The sequence below is a fragment of the Rosa chinensis genome, chromosome 7 (assembly GCF_002994745.2).
Source record: "Rosa chinensis cultivar Old Blush chromosome 7, RchiOBHm-V2, whole genome shotgun sequence".
Classification (NCBI taxonomy): Eukaryota; Viridiplantae; Streptophyta; class Magnoliopsida; order Rosales; family Rosaceae; genus Rosa; species Rosa chinensis.
In genome coordinates, this window is record NC_037094.1 from 9,873,163 (window position 1) to 9,891,441 (window position 18,279).

General features: G+C 38.6%; 3 protein-coding genes and 1 long non-coding RNA gene across 4 annotated transcripts; 2 read left to right on the forward strand and 2 right to left on the reverse strand.

The window, feature by feature from the left end:
- Positions 1-1,054: 1,054 nt before the first annotated feature.
- Positions 1,055-2,969, forward strand: LOC112180060 (cytochrome P450 736A117). Its single transcript, XM_024318560.2, has 2 exons — positions 1,055-2,008; positions 2,107-2,969. The coding sequence occupies exons 1-2, from the start codon at positions 1,082-1,084 to the stop codon at positions 2,731-2,733; spliced, it is 1,554 nt and encodes a 517-aa protein (XP_024174328.1). The 5' UTR covers positions 1,055-1,081; the 3' UTR covers positions 2,734-2,969.
- Positions 2,970-7,678: 4,709 nt separating this feature from the next.
- Positions 7,679-9,742, forward strand: LOC112180061. The gene is made up of 4 exons (XR_002928039.2): positions 7,679-7,772; positions 7,973-8,204; positions 9,394-9,468; positions 9,602-9,742. It is a non-coding gene; the product is annotated as an uncharacterized LOC112180061 (long non-coding RNA).
- Positions 9,743-11,948: 2,206 nt separating this feature from the next.
- On the reverse strand, positions 11,949-13,396 carry LOC112177365 (probable receptor-like protein kinase At1g80640). The gene is made up of 3 exons (XM_024315659.2): positions 13,317-13,396; positions 12,383-12,553; positions 11,949-12,274 (listed from the first exon to the last, which is right to left on the reverse strand). The coding sequence occupies exons 1-3, from the start codon at positions 13,375-13,377 to the stop codon at positions 11,949-11,951; spliced, it is 558 nt and encodes a 185-aa protein (XP_024171427.2). The 5' UTR covers positions 13,378-13,396.
- A 658-nt stretch (positions 13,397-14,054) lies between these two features.
- LOC112177366 (phenylacetaldehyde reductase-like) lies at positions 14,055-15,102 on the reverse strand. Its single transcript, XM_024315660.1, has 4 exons — positions 14,815-15,102; positions 14,553-14,738; positions 14,302-14,440; positions 14,055-14,179 (listed from the first exon to the last, which is right to left on the reverse strand). Exons 1-4 carry the CDS (start codon positions 15,100-15,102, stop codon positions 14,055-14,057), a joined length of 738 nt encoding a protein of 245 aa, XP_024171428.1.
- Positions 15,103-18,279: the final 3,177 nt, after the last annotated feature.

The window sequence follows — 18,279 nt, forward strand, 5'->3', positions numbered from 1 at the left end:
TCCCTAAATAGATCCGATCAGATATATGGGCTTTGGGATTGGGGGAATTTGAACCGTTTGATCACCGCCACGACGACCTTGCTGCGCCATCACCACCGCGACGAAACTTCGCTGCGTCATCACTGTCGCATCATCACCGCCACCTTCCTTGACCTCAAGTTCCGCCTCTTCCACTTCAAAATTATGGTCAAGCGAGGCGAAGTTCTCGGGGCGGAGCGTGTACTATTTCAACACAAGGGTGGAGGAGTTGGAGTTTGGATGCGGTGGAGGCGGCGGTATAAGAACGCATGGTGGTCGGAATCTTGGGCTTGACGAAGGAGGATTGAAAAGCTGTTTGATGCCGCCGTCGATAACCTCCGCTACCAGATGGTGTAGAGTGCGGTCTATGGTGGCCATTGTAGATGATAAGGAGGAGGATGAAGAGAGTGCGATGAAGGAGAAGAGGAAGAACAGGACCGCTAATGAAAGTTGCGAACCATTAGGGCCACATTAGGAATTTAACCCTTCAGGTGGGCCCACTTGCTGGGTTTGTCAGAGCCAGCTCATCATTTAACGTCCCTTTTGGAAGGCTGATAAAATTTTGGGTACGGCTGATCGAAATTGAGATCTCAGGGGTGCTACTGATTAAATTGAAACTGCAGGGACGAACATGATGTCGAGGTCAAACATCAGGGTACTAAACTGAAATTAATCCTAAATTATAACACCTTAAAACTGTGCATTTATTTTCAGTCGTCAGATTCACTTGTCCCTCACAGTCCCTTAGGTGAACAGGCCTTTATATATTTTATGAATATATGAGAGAGCCAGAGAGGACACTAGCGATGGAATGATTGGAATCCATTCCAAGGTCCACGTTCTTATTAGAAGAAATAATATAATCTCAATTATTGTTAAATCACCTTTAAAACATTGTAATATAAAAAATAAAAAGAAAGTTTCTCGTCTTCCACCTGACACATGTTCCTGATTAAACGATGCCCCTATGGACTCCATTTTTTAGCATTAAACATTTCATGCTTAATTAACTTTCCTATATATAACACAAACCACACACGCAGAATCACTTGCAGAGAAGAAGATGTCTAGCTATTCGCTTATCAATCTCCTGCAAATAATGACGGAGCAGTTCAATAATGAAACCCTTTCAATAGTACTTCTTGCCATTTTCTTCGTTCTCCTATACAGGTGGTCTTCCACTTCCACTTCTTCTACAAAAAACTCACCACCTTCTCCACCAAAACTCCCCATCATCGGAAACCTTCACCAACTAGTCTCACCACGGTGTCCGCCACATCGCTTACTTGGAGCCTTGTCTCAGGTCCATGGCCCTCTCATGCTCCTCCACTTCGGAAGCGTCCCCGTCCTCATCATCTCATCGGCCGAGGGTGCTCAGGCGATCATGAAAACACATGACCTCAATTTCTGCACCAGGCCCAAGTCCACCGTCTTCGCAAAGCTTCTCTACAACTCAAACGATGTGGCAACCGCGCCTTGCGGCGAGTATTGGAGGCAGACTAAGAGCATATGCGTGTTGAATCTGTTGAGCACCAAAAGGGTTCGGTCTTACCGTGGCGTTAGGGAAGAGGAAACCAAAGCCATGATCAAGCAGATAAGGGACTCAAAAGGAGTTGTGAATTTAAGGGAGATGCTTATGACGCTTACAAACGATGTCGTCTCGAGAGTGGCTCTAGGGAAGAGTTACTACAGTAATGGGGGTTTTAAAGAGCTTTCGGTGGATCATACGGAGTTGCTGGGAAGTCTTTATATTGGGGACTATATTCCATGGCTTGGTTGGTTGAGCCGTGTCACTGGTTTGGACGCGAAACTAGACAAAGTGGCTAAACGGTTTGATGACTTCTTGGATGTAGTAATTCAAGAGCATATGGATAATTCTGATCAGAAGGAGGAGGACCAAAAGGATTTTGTAGACGTTTTACTTGAGATTCAGCAGGAAAAGTCCCTTGGTTTTCGTATTGACAGAACTGGCATAAAGGGTGTCATCTTGGTAACTCTCTCTCTCTCTCTCTCTCACATATGTGTATACAGTGTATATATAGGAGACGTTTACATCACTAATCGTTAATTAATAATGCTAATTTGTAGGATATGTTCCTTGCTGGGACGGATACGGTAGCAACGGTCTTAGAGTGGGCAATGGCTGAGATTTTAAAGCACCCAAGTGTCATGACCAAATTGCAGAATGAAGTAAGGGGAGTAAACAAAGCTGAAGAAGACATACTAACAGAGGATGATTTGATCGATATGCATTACTTGAAGGCAGTGATTAAGGAGACTCTTCGCTTGCATCCTCCGCTTACGCTACTAATGCCTAGAATCTCGATGCAAGATGTGAAAATAAACGGTTACAACATTAAAGCCAACACACAAGTCCTAGTGAATGTCTGGCAGATTGGGAGAGATCCTGAATCATTCAATTACAAACCAGTGGAGTTTGAGCCAGAAAGGTTCTTGAATGCGAACAGTGGTATAAGTTATAAAGGGACTGACTTTGAATTGATTCCGTTTGGAGCTGGCAGGAGGTTGTGTCCCGGGATTCAGTTTGCTTCGGCAGTTGATGAGATTGCTCTAGCAAATTTAATGCACAAGTTTGATTGGACATTACCTGGTGGAGTAACAATTGAGGATATAGACATGACTGAAACAGCTGGTATAACAGCTCACAAAAGAGACCCTCTTAAGGCCGTTGCTATTCCATATTCATCAGCTTAAGATATGATTAAACAAATCTATATTAAGACATCAGTTGTGCGTATCTAATCGTATTAATTCTGCTATATTAATTGGAATTGGATTATTGAAGTGTATTTGGTGATGTATTAGATTACGAAGTTCCTGTATGCTGTCCACCCTAAAGTGGTGGCTTACATATTAACTAGATTGTCATCTTTTCTGTTTGGTTTGTTAATGAACAATCTCGTGCGTGAGACTAGTTTGGTCGTATTTAATTATTTTGCTTTAGTGTGCTTAGGCCTTCAGTTAGGTGTTACAGTCCAGCCTTATAAGAAGGAATGAATTGTTGTTGAGCAGGTGCTGAAGCCCGGATCACATCATGGCCCCCCACAACAACAACAAAAAGGTCTTGATAGACATGCAAATAATAAATAATAATAATTTCTGATAGTACATACATAGATTATTTTATTTGTTATCTTTTTTTTGAATCAAATCATAAATGTTTTCTCATTATAGTCTCTAGTTAGAGCCATTTTCAGTGCCTTGAATACAGAGGGCAAATAAAAAAAGTGGTATATATATATATATATATATAGTATTACTTATTAACAGATATCTATGCTCACTTATTAAAAAACAAGCCTTATCGTGAAGAATATAGAAAATAGGCTCAGTCCCAAAAATATCTCCTTGCCCTTGATAGTAAAGCTAGGAGGTTTTGTCATGTATGCCAAGCAGACTTCCTGAGCAGCAATCTTCTTCGACTTTGATGGATTCTTGTCCTTTGACCCAAGATGTCTACCCCTCTTCTTCTTACTGTTCGTATTGAGCACTACCTCAGACTTAGGTCAAGGATGCTACATGGAGCTTTAACTAGTCCCAACGATCATGGGTGCATCAGTGCTCAAAGAGTTATTTGTGGGTGCATCAGTGCTCAAAGAGTTAGCAAAAAGATCAGGCAAGAGTACCTTCAGTCGTTTTGGGGATTGATATTTAGAATGCTGCATCTCTCTCTTGGACAGAGCAGTTGCTTCCACTGGGACCAGAGCCAAAGTTATATCGTCCTCCTCCCTGCTGGAAGATGACCTGACATCTGTGCCACTCAAAACCACAGGTTTGCGGCTTCCTTGCTCCTTTGGGTAAAAAAGAGAGCGTGTTACTGGAGGCAGAATTCTCAAAGCAGCTTTGTACGAAACCAAGAGATGGACTCGTGATTTCCAACCTCCTATATATGAGCAAAAGCTAATTCCATTCTTCGTATCGCCCTACCATCTGCTGCAGGACATACATCATTCTCATGATAAATTAGATCACGATAGTTGCACTTATCCACTAGGTTTTCAAAGAAAAATGAGATTTCCTCCTCAACTCGGTGCAAGCTTCACCTTCTTTTTCAGAAAAAAAGGGTTTAGAGAGTTCATGTGAAACCCTAACCCTAATTTTGCCTGTGTTGTCAAAGAGTTTGTCATCTAATTCCATGACTTTTCTAGCAATGGTAGCGATGTCTTTGATGGTGTCCTTGTTCTCAAAGAGTGGAGGAATATCAGTGATACGTACCCAGAGGTACAAGGCATCCAATGCTATAGATTGTGGCGACGCAACTCCATCATATTCCTGCATCATGATCGGTGCTTGGTTGAAGAGCCAAGGTCCACCACTTGAAACCTTGTGATCACGATCCCGTCTACGATCAAGCGCAATCACAAAACGGTTCTCAGCCCTCTCTTATCCTGAAATCACGTTCAAGGACCCAAACCCGACGGAAGAAACGCTGGAGGTCCTGCAATGGGGCCGGTTTTGCTTGTTGCGAAACCGGCCTGGCTAGCAGATAGGACTGCGTGTAATAGTAAATACATTAATTTTATTTGTTACCTTAATACACTACTAGTTTTCCTCTACACATGCTCTGCATGTGCAAGTGTTTTTTTTTTTAATTTTTTTTTCAGAAAGAAAAAAAGATAATGGATTAAAACAGTTATTGTAGAGAGAAGTTAGTGGGAGACAAAAGTGGGTTGTGAGATTTTTTTTGTTTATTTTTTTTAATAAAATATAATTTGTAATCGTCATAATTGCCCTTGTGATTTAATTAATTTTCAAAGTTTTTTAATGTTTCAGGGTCATTTCTGTCAAATTTTTTAGTTTTGGCTAACAAAGCCTAGACCTGTAAATGGACCGGATTTTGATCCGGACCCGCTCCAGATCCGTGACTATTGGACTGGTTTGGATCGAACATTTTGATCCGTTGATCCGTTAATGATCCGAATCCGTTAACCCGTTTAATAAACGGATCGGATTTGGATTTAGGTCGATCCGATCCGTTAATGATCCGACCCGTTTTCGTAATAATAAAATATTTTTTTTATTAATATATTATTATTTTTAAAAAATATAAAATATAATATAATTTTACTTTTGGTGATACTCTTCATGTAGATCATATTATTTTAATATTTTATTAATATCTTATGAGGTATCATGATATAAATTTAATATTACTATTTAAAATTTAAAAATATTTGAAATTATAAACGGATCGGATTAACGGATCGGGTATCCGTTAATCCGACGGATACGGATTTGGATCGAGGTATCAATGATCCGCCGGGTTAACGGAGCGGGTTTGGATCACATTTTTTTTTTAGTAAACGGATTTGGATTTAGGTCGATCCGATCCAAACCCGATCCATTTACAGGCCTAACAAAGCCTCTTCTCTTAATAATAGTATAGATTAATAGTAAGTATGTTAACTTTATATTAAATTTTTTTATCTTTCTTCAATAGAAAATTTAATAAAATTTTCTTTTATTATATGTAATTTTGAGAATAAATTGTTAAAAGATAGTTTATGCATGTAACTTGATTTAAAATATATATATATATATATATATATAAATTTTCTTTCTTGGCCCCTTTAAGACAACATTCAGATTTCAGGTTCTGCTTCTGACCTCGATCGATGTAATAGCCTGTCCGCACTAGACTATATATAGTGAGTGAAGTGTGGTGTACATACACTAAATTTGCACTAGATTTGCCCTTACGTGTAACAATACACACACACACCCCCATTACCTGCGACAATACACACACACACACACTTTTTATATAATCATAAAGGATGTTTTATGTTTATCTCTTTTTCTTTTATCAAATGCATTTATTTCATTAATCAAAGTAAGCATTCCACCCTCATCAATAATTGAGAACCTAAAATGCCTGAGCGTTAAACAAGAAAAAGAGACATCAATCAATGTAATAGCCTGTCTGCACTAGACTATAAAGTGAGTGGAGGGGTAGTGTACATACACTAAACAACAGAAGATTTACCTTTTTTTTTGTTATAATGAGATTTCATTGAACATCCAGAAGGGCAAAAAATACAAAAGAACTAGCTGAAAAGTAAGTCCAAACAAAACAACTATACATGTATAAAAAATATATATATATATATATATATATATATGATCATGTGGAATACAAGTCTTGCTTTTTATATGATCAAAGTGGACGTTCTTTGTTTATTTATTTTTTTATCAAACACGTCACTAATCAAAATCGAAGTTCAGAATAGTACATAAATAAAAAGTGAGTCAAACAAGAGCTTTTTACTGTCTTCTTTAGGGGACCGCAATTATTTATTTGTATATCATATTCTAAAAAAAAGAAAGATTTCAATAATTAAACAACACTGGCGAAAACAGTAAAAACCTAAATAATCAACACCACAAGAGCTATGAAACGACTCTATTAAAAGTTGGAAACTATGGGTTATTAGTAGGCCCTTATGTTCACCCGAAAAAACAAAGCATATATATTCCACGGGACTTTTATTTTTTTTGAATAAACATTTGTTTACTGACGCCATAATATTCCATGTGATTTCTAATACAGAAAATTTGTACATATTTCCTTTTTGTTAGAGAAAGGAGGCAAGTCTTTATTGAAACTTTAGAAATCTTACACATTATGGACTTCAGCTGCTAAAGCAGCCTGTAAAAAAGAGGGAGCTGAAAAATAAAAAATCTCATCAGTAATAGAATTACAGAAAGCAGCCAGGATGTGAGCCACTTTATTTGCATTCCTTCTAGTGCGCACCACCCGCAGATTTGGAGTAGCCTCCAAGATGACAATCAAATCTTCGTAAATACGTCCCAAGATGATGTATTGGTTCTCTCCTTGCTATTGAGCTGCTTCTGAACTAACAAAGAATCAGTTTCCACTATAGCTGGCAAAAACAGGTTATCCACCGCAAAAGCTAGCCACAGCCTGCTTACATGCCAAAGCTTCTGCCTGCTCCGGTGACAACATACCATACAACGGTTTACCACCACAAGCAAGTAAGGTACCCTGCCAATCACGAATGAAAAAACCAGTGCTGCCATTCTTCGTTGCATGATGGTATGAACCATCAACATTAATTTTAAAACACCCGGTTGGAGGAGCAGTCCACCGAGCCATCCTCAGTCCTCTTGGGTCTGCACTTGCCTTCAAGGTATAAAATCGGAAATCTTGCAGTCGAGAGACTGCCTTAATCATCACTTCACAGACTGTGCTAGCTTTATCTTCCCAAACTCTATTGTTCCTCTCTTTCCATACACCCCAAAGCAAATAAACCAATTCAACCAACAAACTCTTATACTACAAAAAAGAATTCAATTCGCTACACATAGTTAGCGTCGGCACTCAATTGCCATTGCCAAAACTCATATATTTGCTTCGGCAAAACGTGTAGTCGCAAAAGCATAATAAGTTTGCGTCAGCAATGAGATGCCGTCGCTAAAATCACTTGGGTTTGCCACTGCAACCGTCTTCCGTCGCATGATTCTTTCTTCTTTTACTGCTAAGCGACGTCGTCTCCTCCTCTTGTGCATCAAAACATCGACATCTCTCCATTAGCTTCACTTTTGCATCTCTCTCTCTAGTAACTCTCTCCTCCGTTTTTGCCCTAAATTTTCATTTTGGGCAAATCGACTGAAACCACAACAATTCATCTCCCTCGACGCGACTTCACACTCAGATTTTCACGGATTTTGATTTTCGATGCCTCTTCTCGGGAACTCTCTTCTTCGTTGAGGTTAGACATTCTTCTATCGATGCTCAAATTATACAAATTGCCAGATTTCAATGCAATTTTTCTGGTAATTTATTCTCATATGACAAATTAGGTTTCTTGTAATCAATGGTGATCGAATCGGGATCTTGGATTGCGCAGATTCAATTTTTTTTTTGTTCCTTTCTCTGGCATACTGAATCGATGCTGAAAATCATATCTAGGGAAAGATCTACGGTTGATAGTGTTTAAGGCAAAGGTATGCCGAGGTTGCTCGACCTCGTTCTTTACCCCGGCTGCTGTGAAGGTTGGCGGCGGAACGATGTAGGTTGGCCTAGTGAAAAGAAAGACACCTTCAGAACTGAGAGTAAGTTTTCAATTCATGGATGTTTTGTATAGAAATGGGCATTGGGTCGTGGATGGCTGGAGGCGGAGGAGTCGGACTGATCGTTTAAGGTACTCTCTTTGTTGCTTTGAAGCTTTGAATTACCATAGCTTGAAATTGTTTTGATTTTTTCTGGTTAGTTTCTTGTTGAAGTGATTGGATGGTTATGTTGCTTCATTGTTTGAATTTCATTGCTAGTTTCGTTGTGAAGCAATGATAGAGGTTTTGATTTGGTTAAGCTTAGAATGGTGTAGTTACATTCAAGTTTAGTTCTTTCCGGGCAATGATAATCTGTAAAGTATGAACATGGATAAGTAATCACAGAACACTCTTATAAAATACACTGATAAAGAAACAGAAGGGACCGATGATTCCACCAATGTCTGAAAGTGATATCTGTTTTCTTTTCTGAATTTAATGCTAATTAATTGTGTAGGTATGATCATTAGCACTTGCATAATCTAGATAGGCTTCCTACTGGACTGAATACTAGATTAGTTTAACTTAAGAGGATAATTGATTGAATGGTGAAACCAATTGAGATAACTTTTTGCAACTTATATTTACTTCTAGTCAGAAAATTACACGATTATACTGGAGCTTAATGACGAGGGGTCACCAGAATTTTGGAGGTTTACTACTGCTTAATTTGCCATTATTGTGGGACTGTTCTATATTGTTATATTAGTTGAAATACATATCATGAATAAACCTGCGTACCTAGAGTTAGTATATGGTGCTACATCTGCCTATTGTAAAGAAAACTTAATACATAACTTAGTGCTGAAGATTTAAACACAAACTAAACATATCATGAAATGAGTTAGTATTATCTACCATCACACATTATCACATAAACAGAAACTAGACTGGTTTTACTGATTTTCTATAGGCTGGTCCTGCTGGAATTTCCAGCCACAAAGAAGTATTCTCTTGCATATATCTAATTCAACTTATATATGTGGAAGAGGCTGGTGATCTGTACAGGGGAGAAATAGAGGAATCAAAAATGTATAGAGTTTGATAATGGAAGAATTAGAGAAGAGAAATATAACTAATGCATACACCCATGACTATCAGGTCCGCTTATTTTTCAGTTCAACTTTATTCTAATTTTAGTATCTTCGGTACTGTTAAGATCCTCAGGTTTCACACATTAGGAAACTGACCATGTTACATATGTAGACATGAACCTAATGATGTTAATACTACTGTCTTTTCCAGTTTCATTGACTGACTTGCTTTTCTATCAAATTGCAGTGAAGTTGATCCCATATTAGCCTCCTTCTCTGGAGGAGCTGTTGGAGTGATCTTAACACTGACGTTGGCTGAGAAGTGAGTTTATTGTATTTTGGTACATTTGTACGGCTTTCACATTGACAAAATGATATGGAAATTATGTTAAGAAGAAACATGAGATTATATACTGAAGGATAAATACATGGCCTGATTGCAAAGTCCTGTGCAGGTATGGAGTGAATGGATATTCTGCATTAAATTTTGTTTCCAAAGGGAAACAAGGATGGTGAAGAGTGTGGTGGAGGCTGAGATTTAGAAGATTTTGTAAATGTCATCAATGAGAAATGTAGGACGAGCAGAGATGCGAAAGGGCAACTTGCTTCCAAAGTTAGTACCAATTTAACCAATGAACATGCCTCATCAGTTTCTTTATCAATCATTGGTTTATAATTGGTAGAAAAGTAAATTTAAATTTTGTTTCTTTATATGGAATTTGATAGCTTTTAGGTTTGATTCTATGGTTGTCTCTCTGCCTTTGCTTTGTTCCTTTGGCTACTTTTAGTTTTGATTTGAAATCTTCAGCCAAGACGTTAACATTGATTTTGGTAATTGGTCAAGTTTTGGTTACTTTGTCTTTTTTAATGTTGATAAGCAAAGCTTTTTCATCTTTGGGTTTTTCTATGCCGGTAGCTGGGTAGCATTATCCCTGAAAATTGTTTATTAGTCTTTTAAGAACCAGTTGGATGACTGTTATTAATTATCATAGCTTTTACCATAAGTTTCTCTAAACGATTACCCTACTTCTTTTCTATGCTCTAGCTTCGTTGCTGATGTTTTTCCTTGCATCTTTCAGGTGACACTAACTTTATAATTCTTTGGAGACTTTGAAGAAAAAAAAAAGAAGAATTTTAGCAGAGTAGAGAGAACCCAATGATAGTAAGTGTTTATTTTTTCGGTTAGTAAGTTTACTGATGGTACTTCTACATGTGAAATAAATTGACATATCTAATATCCCAGTGTTTTCACTGATTTGTTCCGATTCGCCTTACTACTACAAAAAGGTCATCAGACGACGGTGATTTTCTGTTGTGTGATGAACAAACTGACCGTGGTCTAAGTGAGTGTTGTGTGATTGAAAAATCAGACAACGGTGATTTCACCGTTGTGTGACAATACTTTGCTCAACAGAATACTTGTTTCCGTTGTGTGAATTCTGCGCAGGCATGTGCCTAGCATGGCATGCCCGGGGATGTGTCGGCACATTCAGACAACAGAAGAAGGAATTTGCCGTTGTCTGAGATTCATAACACACAACAGGTATAACTCATTCTTTGTTGTCTGAGACTAATAACAGACAACAGATATAACTGATTTTTTGTTGTCTGAGGTAAGTAACACACAACTGAAGTGAAACTATCACCCTTGTCTGTTGATTATTCAGACAACAGAGATAATGTTATTTATGTTGTGTGTTATGAATCTCACACAACATAATTTTGTTTTCTTTTGTTGTTGGTTGTTAGTTCACACAACAGCTAGCATTGGTTTATGTTGTTGGTTGTTAGATGTACGATGTATCTGAGCATTACTTTTAAACACAATGCAAATACAATTCAATACTTGATGCTGTAAGCAAATATTAACATATATAAAAGTCGATTGGCCTCTCCGTAATTCACTGAGATAACAGAATTGTTTCTAATTCTACCCATTCAAATGGAAATCAAAGTTGTAGACGCAGAGAAAACTGCATCATGGCTAATAACTAGTCCATTATGTACTAGTGTTGATTACACGACTTCATTGCAGATTGCATACATGAAGTTGGAACCCTTAACATCATCTTTTACAGATTTACCATAATCTCCACTTTCTTAAAACGAAGATGCTCTTCTCTCTCAACCTTAAGGGAACCCAAGCCATAGCCTTTGCAATCTCAAACACCTGCATAACCATTCCAAAAGTCAAAATAAGCACATGACGAATCATCAATCACTTGAACCATCATATTACTAACTACTCACATGGGTGTCCACAGGAAAATCATCTTGTTGAAGTTGGAACATTAAAACACAAGCCACCTATCATCCAATTCCCGAATGTTATCATCTCAAAGAACGCATACAACGAAATATTTAAGCCAGAGTACCATATATAACATCTCAACCTAAGCAAAGCAGCTCAACATCAGTAACAAAAGATTTACCGTTTTTGGACCTATTCCTTTGAAATGAGAGAGCTCAGCCTTAATTTCATCAACTGACAAATCTCGCAGGTACTCCAAGCAAAGCTTTTCCTTCTTCTCCAGCAAACAACTCAGCATGTATCAAGTTAGATGGACAAAATAAATTGTTCTGTCGATGAAACCATTTGCAAATGTCTTTCTCCATCTATGTTACTTGATACCAATAGAAAGTTCATACCATACAATTGAGTTTGTAAGGAGCCATTCTGCATCATTTCATACACAAGAAACCTTGTTTTTCCATGAACACGGTAACCCAAAAGTTTGATGATGTTTTGATGCCAAATTTTTCCCAACCAGTTCACCTCATTCTGCAAAGCAAAACTAGGTTTCATAAAACACAGGACCTCAACAAGAGAATCAGATTCAGGAAACTGAATCTAGAACCAGTTTTGGATGGAATTACCTCAAATTCTCTTTCAGCATCCTGTCTTATGCCATTTACTTTCTTAACAGCTGCAATGAATTTTCCATCAAAACTAGCCCTGTAAACAGGTCCAGAACTACCCTCACCCAAAATATTACTTTCACTGAACTTGTTTGTTGCAGCTTCCAGCAATTGATAATTGAATACAACAACCGAACCCTTTCTATTCCCCAACATCAAGGAATTAAATTCAACCATAAGTGCACTCAATGGCGTCCCTATTGGAACCTCTTCACATGCATACAAAGAAAGAAAGAGAAAATAAATGATGAGCATTATTGACTTATAAATTAAGTAGGAACTTAAATTTAAATGAAAATTGAATGAAAAGAGGATACCGTTTGTCTTTTGCCTTTTCCCAATAGAGTGTTTCGACATTTTCTGTCTATAGATCCAATAACATGACAGGAACAGAAGAATTCCAACAAGGAGGGTGGAAGCAACAATGAGTGCTATCAGAATGCTCTTGTTCAAATCTTGATGGTGAACTACTCTAACCTCAGGGACTCCTGGTTTAACAGAAAATACCCGAAATTCTAGTCAATAATCAGGAGATGAGTCAACCAGATACTAATGAGTATATGAACAAATGCATATGTGAAGTCCATAATGGGGAAATCATACAAGAATCAGGGTAAGGTTTAATCATAGAAGTTAGTATTCTCGAAATGAAAATCCAGATAGGATACTTTCAACCCTGAAATTATATTTCCTTCCTGAAAATTAGTAATCTAGAAAAGAACAGAGAAAAAAGGTCGGACGGACCTGTAATCAACACTGCTGCACTTAACAAGCCACAATTGTTTTTTGGGGTTTCAGAAAATTAACATTGTACAGATCCACAATATCCATTCCTTTCCATCCCCACGTTCTCTATACAATAACAAGAGAGGACAAGACAAAAATATATTATAAAGCATATGAAAAGCAGTCTCCGAAAGTAAAAGTAATTAATTTAAAGTTTTGTTATTGCTTTAACTTCCATAAGAACAGAGACTGGAGATTTTCAAATTTTGTCAACTCTTTTTTTTCCCCTATATTTAATCAGTAATCTAGCAAGGCATCCCACAGAGCAAGGAAAAGGAAAAAAACATAATAAATTTCTGACATGAACAAATTGACACTGAGACCCCATTTATAAAACTCGAGTTTCAGTGGCAGAATGTGGAAGTAATGAGTACCCATTAACCCAAAAAGACCCTGAATTGAAGTAGAGTATAGAAACCAACTTGAAAGCTAAAAACAGAAGGAAACTCTGGATTGCTGAAATACCTGGAGATTGAGCTTCCATTTTTGCAGAAGAGTGAGTAATGGGTTGTTCCTCAAGTAGCATAATGTGGCCAGAAGTGGTGGAAGCTTCTTCTCCTACAATCTCACTTGACACCACCAAGAGAAAAGTAAAATGACTTAGATGGAAGGGCATTGTAGTTCCATGAGCAAATTACAGGTGAGTTTGGGATTGCAATGGCTTAATCATTGGTGAAACTGCAAGCATCAGTTCTTGAATATTATCAATCCAAAGACAGCGCCCACTTAGGTCTCTAGGACTAGTAAGACATTTTCACATAAACCAACTCAAATATCAAACTCGGGCAAAAGCCACTGAGGTTTCTAAGACTCGTAAGACATACATTTGAAAAACATTCCAAGTTGCCAACTGCACCTTATAAAAGTCTTCGATCTGTGTTACCACTTACCACCACCATACAAACTCAAAAATTTAGAAGTAAACGTTTCACAAAAAATCTTAAAACCATGTGTTGTGATCAGAAATTTTGATATAAAATGGGTCAAATGGGTTTGCAGGACTCATAGCAAAGCATGTCAACATTGTTGAATCATTTTCTTGGCCTTTTGGCTATGATTACACAAGTTTGTATCGTTCTCATATGATGGATAAATGGGTCAATGATCCATACTATGCCAAAGCCTATATTATGTTACAAGTAGAGTTAACCAGATATCTCACTCAAAACCAGTATATATTCATTAAAATTGATGAAACAACCATTACCGGCCATAGACCACTCTATCACAGGTCTGCTTGAGCCACCTGAAGCTCTTCCTGAGAGTCCCTTTCAGCTTCCCCTCCAGAGTGTACACCTTGTAGCTAGCGACCCTCTTCTTCCTCTGACCTGATTCCAAACCAAGCAGGGATACTAGAACTAAGAAGAAGTAGCTTAATAAGACAGATAATATGATGACAAATTAGGCAAATGCAGGAAAGGTTTCATGAGAAACTGAACAGAGCACTCACCTTTGCTAGCATTGAGCCTCGGCGATATAACATCACCCATCACTTTCCCCGGATTCACCACAACCACATCCAACCCCTTCTCCTCGGCAAATTCCCACGCAGCTTTCTCCGCCAGAGTTTTCGATAAAGGATACCACAGCTAACAAAACACACAACACAATCAGCATTACTTAGTTCAGATTTCCAAAATCCATGAAGTCACATAAATTCAAAACAATTTCAAGACACTACTCAGTAGTATAAGTACTCACTCCTTTCTGCTTGCAGTACTCAACATCAGTCCAGCAATCCTCACTCTTGACGACATCGGCCGGCCAATTAGGGCTGAGAGTGATGGCCGATATGGAGGACGTGAGCACCACGCGCTTCACGCCGGCCTGCTTAGCCGCCGTTAGAACATTCAGCGTTCCTTTAATAGCCGGGTCCAACAGCTCCTTCTGTAGACACAATTGAATCATCATGAAACAAGAAGCCCTGAATTTGTAGAGTGTAATCGGAAATGGAGCAACCTACCTGGGGGTCATGGACTTGGTCGACGATGCAAGGAGAGGCGAGGTGGAAGACGCCGGAGCAGCCGTGGACTGCGGCGGAGATGGAATTGTAGTCGAGGAGGTCGATCTGGAAGAGGCGGAGGCGCGTTTGGGCTCCTTCTAGGGCTTCTAGATGCTTCATCTCACCGTCGTCCTCTGCAAGAAGAAGAATTTTGAGAGTGGAGTGGCATATGTGGCGTGTAGCTTCATTGGTTCCTTCACTAACCACAGCAAGCACAAGACACAATGACCATGTAGAAAAAGGTTTCATTGTCATTATATTCCATATTAAATTAGCTTAGAACAAGGCTTTCCATAAATCAACTTAAAAAAAGATTCTACAATTATGCTCATCCAAATTCCAATACTATAGCCCATCATTGATTCAGAAACCCAACTGCAGTTATTATTAACCATAACTGATAACCCACATGCTTCTAACAGAAAATAACTTAATTGCATCTTGTTCTATTTGAAAATGATAATTTCTAGGATTTTAGTTTTAGTCAAGAGAAGATTAAGATTCAAATTCACACAAAGGAACATGCAACACCCTAAAACATCCATAAAATCCAACAGCGATGATTCCGTGCTTAAATCCAAAGGAATTATACCTAGAACAAAATTCAGAGTAAAGAAAGGCGGAACCCGTTGGCAGCTGCTGGCTAGCTCCCCGTAGTATGGCCATGTGGGTTTTGTAGATGAGCTCTGTGTACAATTCACTGGCTGCTAGGAGAGAATGTGTGATGAAAAGTGATCAGCTATGTTTAGTTTATTAAACATATGATCCAACTTTTCCTGTATCAATCTGTATAAAGTTGTGAAAATGTGCTTCATGACACACAATTCAACTCACCACCAAATTCTGATCTTGAAGATTCAGCAATAACCCCATCTAACAGTGCACTAATATATGAACTGCAAATCGAAAACTAATCTAGCTTCCACCATTTGCTTTTATACACAGTTCAATTGCGATACTGGCTTCAGAAAGCATAATGTAAGCCCAACCCGATCACCATCTTCAGGTGTTGAATCCACCTCCACCAGGTCTGATCACTGCTTTCATCAAGCTTCCGGCCACTATTTTCATCCTTCTATTACCAAACAAAAATCAAGGAAAATTGAGTAGCATTTCAATTTCCACAGATTCATCATCAAAATTGCTAAAATTGAAGCTACCTACCTCTTTTCATCATCGGTAGGTTCTTTCTTCGGCTTCTGTGGTGCTGGGGCTTCGCCGGAAGTTCGAGAACGATGAAATCCCTAGCCGTACACAAAGCAAAGAGTTCCGGTTAGTTGAGGAAGTCGGAGTAGGAATCTCCGTACACTCAATTAGCTCGGGAATCACAGAGCTTACCTGAAATTCAGATGGCTGAGGAAAAAACCGGAGTGGTTGGCTCGAGAGGCGTCGATTCTGGAAGCTTCAGTTCCCTGTTTGAATTCCAACCAGAACTCGTTCCCCCCCTCTCTCTCTCTCTCTCTCTCTCTTCGTGTGAAGCAAATAAAGCCCCTCACTCTCTACCTCTCCCACCTCCGCTGTCACGTCACCCTCTTACAGTCTTTGAATTGAGTGTGATTGTGGAGACTAACAAGGTCTTTGACGGTGGCGTGGACGGTGTAGCCGCGGTCGAGGAGGAGGCAGACAACCCATGATCCGATGCAGCCGCTTCCACCGGTGACGCATACGACCTCACCCTGCTTCGACATTTCTCTCTTCTTCGGTTCTCAGCTACTTTTGCTGTCACTGGACTAGTGGAGGTTTGTTTTCAAAGGCAAAACCTTTATCTAGTAAAGAGAAATTCTTGAAGAAGAGGACTGAGATCGGGATGGGTTTGTAAGAGAGATGGGTTTCTAGGTTTAAGAGAGGACTGAGATTTCGTTTGGGGTCGAGAGAGAGAGAGCTGCGTGTCGAGCGTCAAGGCTTTCTTTTTCTTCCTTTCTTTTGGACACGAGGGCAATTAAAACTAGCTAAAAATTTTCAAAGTTATTCACACAACACAAAACTTACCAACTGTCGTCTGACTGCAGCACTAAAAATCAAAATGTGAAATCATGGAGGGAAACATGGCGCCTACATCATTTTGGCTCAAAATGTTGCCGCTCAGTTTCAAGTTCACACAACAGAAAATCTTAAATCTGTTGTACAATTTCTATAGCTTGCACTAGGCCTATGTAGGGGAAGACATTCAAGCAAGCTTCCTCAAACTTTGATGCTTAGTTTTTCAATCACACAACGGAAATAGTAAAACCCGTTGTCCTAGTAGCCCAAATTTCAGTGTTTCAAGAGCCAACCAAGACTCCAAAGTGAAGGGAAATCTGTCGCTAAATTTTTTAAGACTCAGACGACAGACATTACTTCATTTCCGTTGTGCCATGTAGTTCTGATAAAAAAGTTATCACTTAGTTGACATTCACACAACAGAATATAAATAAAACCGTTGTATGATAGAGCTTACTTAAACACACAACAGATGATTTCTATTCCGTTGTGTGATTAGTGTTGTGTGATTAACTTTTTGTAGTAGTGCCTACACAAAGTATTTCACTGATTATGTGAAATAAATTGAAATAAATTTATTTCAGTAGTAGCTTTGCAAAGTCCGAGCTAGGATTACATTTTCATCGATTATGAAATTTAGGTTTGTGTCTAATTTTCAATTATGATTGTGGGTTACATTTGGTAAATCTAACTCATTTCATTTACTTTAGGTCAATCAAATTAGTTACCTATAAGTTTGTTACAAAAACGGTGACTCATTTTATCTTTGCCATCCATATTTATATTTCTGCTCATTTTCCAGTAGATTGCATTATGCACAAGCAAAAATGCCTGACACTATGAAATGCTCGCTTTTCTAATTTCATTGATATTCACTAAAGTTGGCTTTGAATCATTTTGTGCTCTCACAATGAGCAAATATATTGATTATGCTGTTTTTCATGTTGGGTTGTCATTGATTTTGCTTGCAGGTTTTGCTTATTGCTACTGTTCCTCTTTCAAGTCTTGGTTGACAGTGTTCCACTGGTTGCCACAACTTGCTTTCTCTGCTGCTCTGTAAAGAAAATCCAAACTCCCAAGTCAAGGTAAAGAAAATTGCAGGCTTTACACACAAGTCAGTTCATTTCTAGCTCTGGTACAATGTTCTCTAGCTTAACATAATTTACATAAAATTGCACGCTATTCACACAAGTCAGTTCATTTCTAGCTCTGGCAGTAACTATTGCTGCGGAGGTTGTTAAAACAATGGTTGCCAAGGGATATGTTCTGGGACAAAGATGCATTAATTAAGGGGATTTGTCAAAACAATGAGTCCTATCAAGTATCAGCTGCTGCAACGTCCAAGGTCTATGAGTTAGCAATTGAATATGGCTCATCAAGGCAAAGAAGCTTTTCAATCACCTCAATAGCTCAGAGTATGTAGGTCATGATACTTAGCCTACTGAG

Bases quoted from the DNA above. Each gene is read 5' to 3' on its own strand.
- LOC112180060 (XM_024318560.2), top strand. From the start codon at position 1,082: ATGTCTAGCTATTCGCTTATCAATCTCCTGCAAATAATGACGGAGCAG. The intron at 2,009-2,106 runs GTAACTCTCTCT...GCTAATTTGTAG, and splicing joins GCATAAAGGGTGTCATCTTG to GATATGTTCCTTGCTGGGAC.
- LOC112177365 (XM_024315659.2), bottom strand. From the start codon at position 13,377: ATGCTACTTGAGGAACAACCCATTACTCACTCTTCTGCAAAAATGGAA. The intron at 12,554-13,316 runs GTATTTCAGCAA...CTGTTAAACCAG, and splicing joins AATGGAAGCTCAATCTCCAG to GAGTCCCTGAGGTTAGAGTA. The intron at 12,275-12,382 runs GTATCCTCTTTT...ATGCATGTGAAG, and splicing joins GAAAAGGCAAAAGACAAACG to AGGTTCCAATAGGGACGCCA.
- LOC112177366 (XM_024315660.1), bottom strand. From the start codon at position 15,102: ATGAAACCTTTTTCTACATGGTCATTGTGTCTTGTGCTTGCTGTGGTT. The intron at 14,739-14,814 runs GTAGGTTGCTCC...TTGTGTCTACAG, and splicing joins ACCAAGTCCATGACCCCCAG to AAGGAGCTGTTGGACCCGGC. The intron at 14,441-14,552 runs GTGAGTACTTAT...GTGTTTTGTTAG, and splicing joins AGTACTGCAAGCAGAAAGGA to CTGTGGTATCCTTTATCGAA.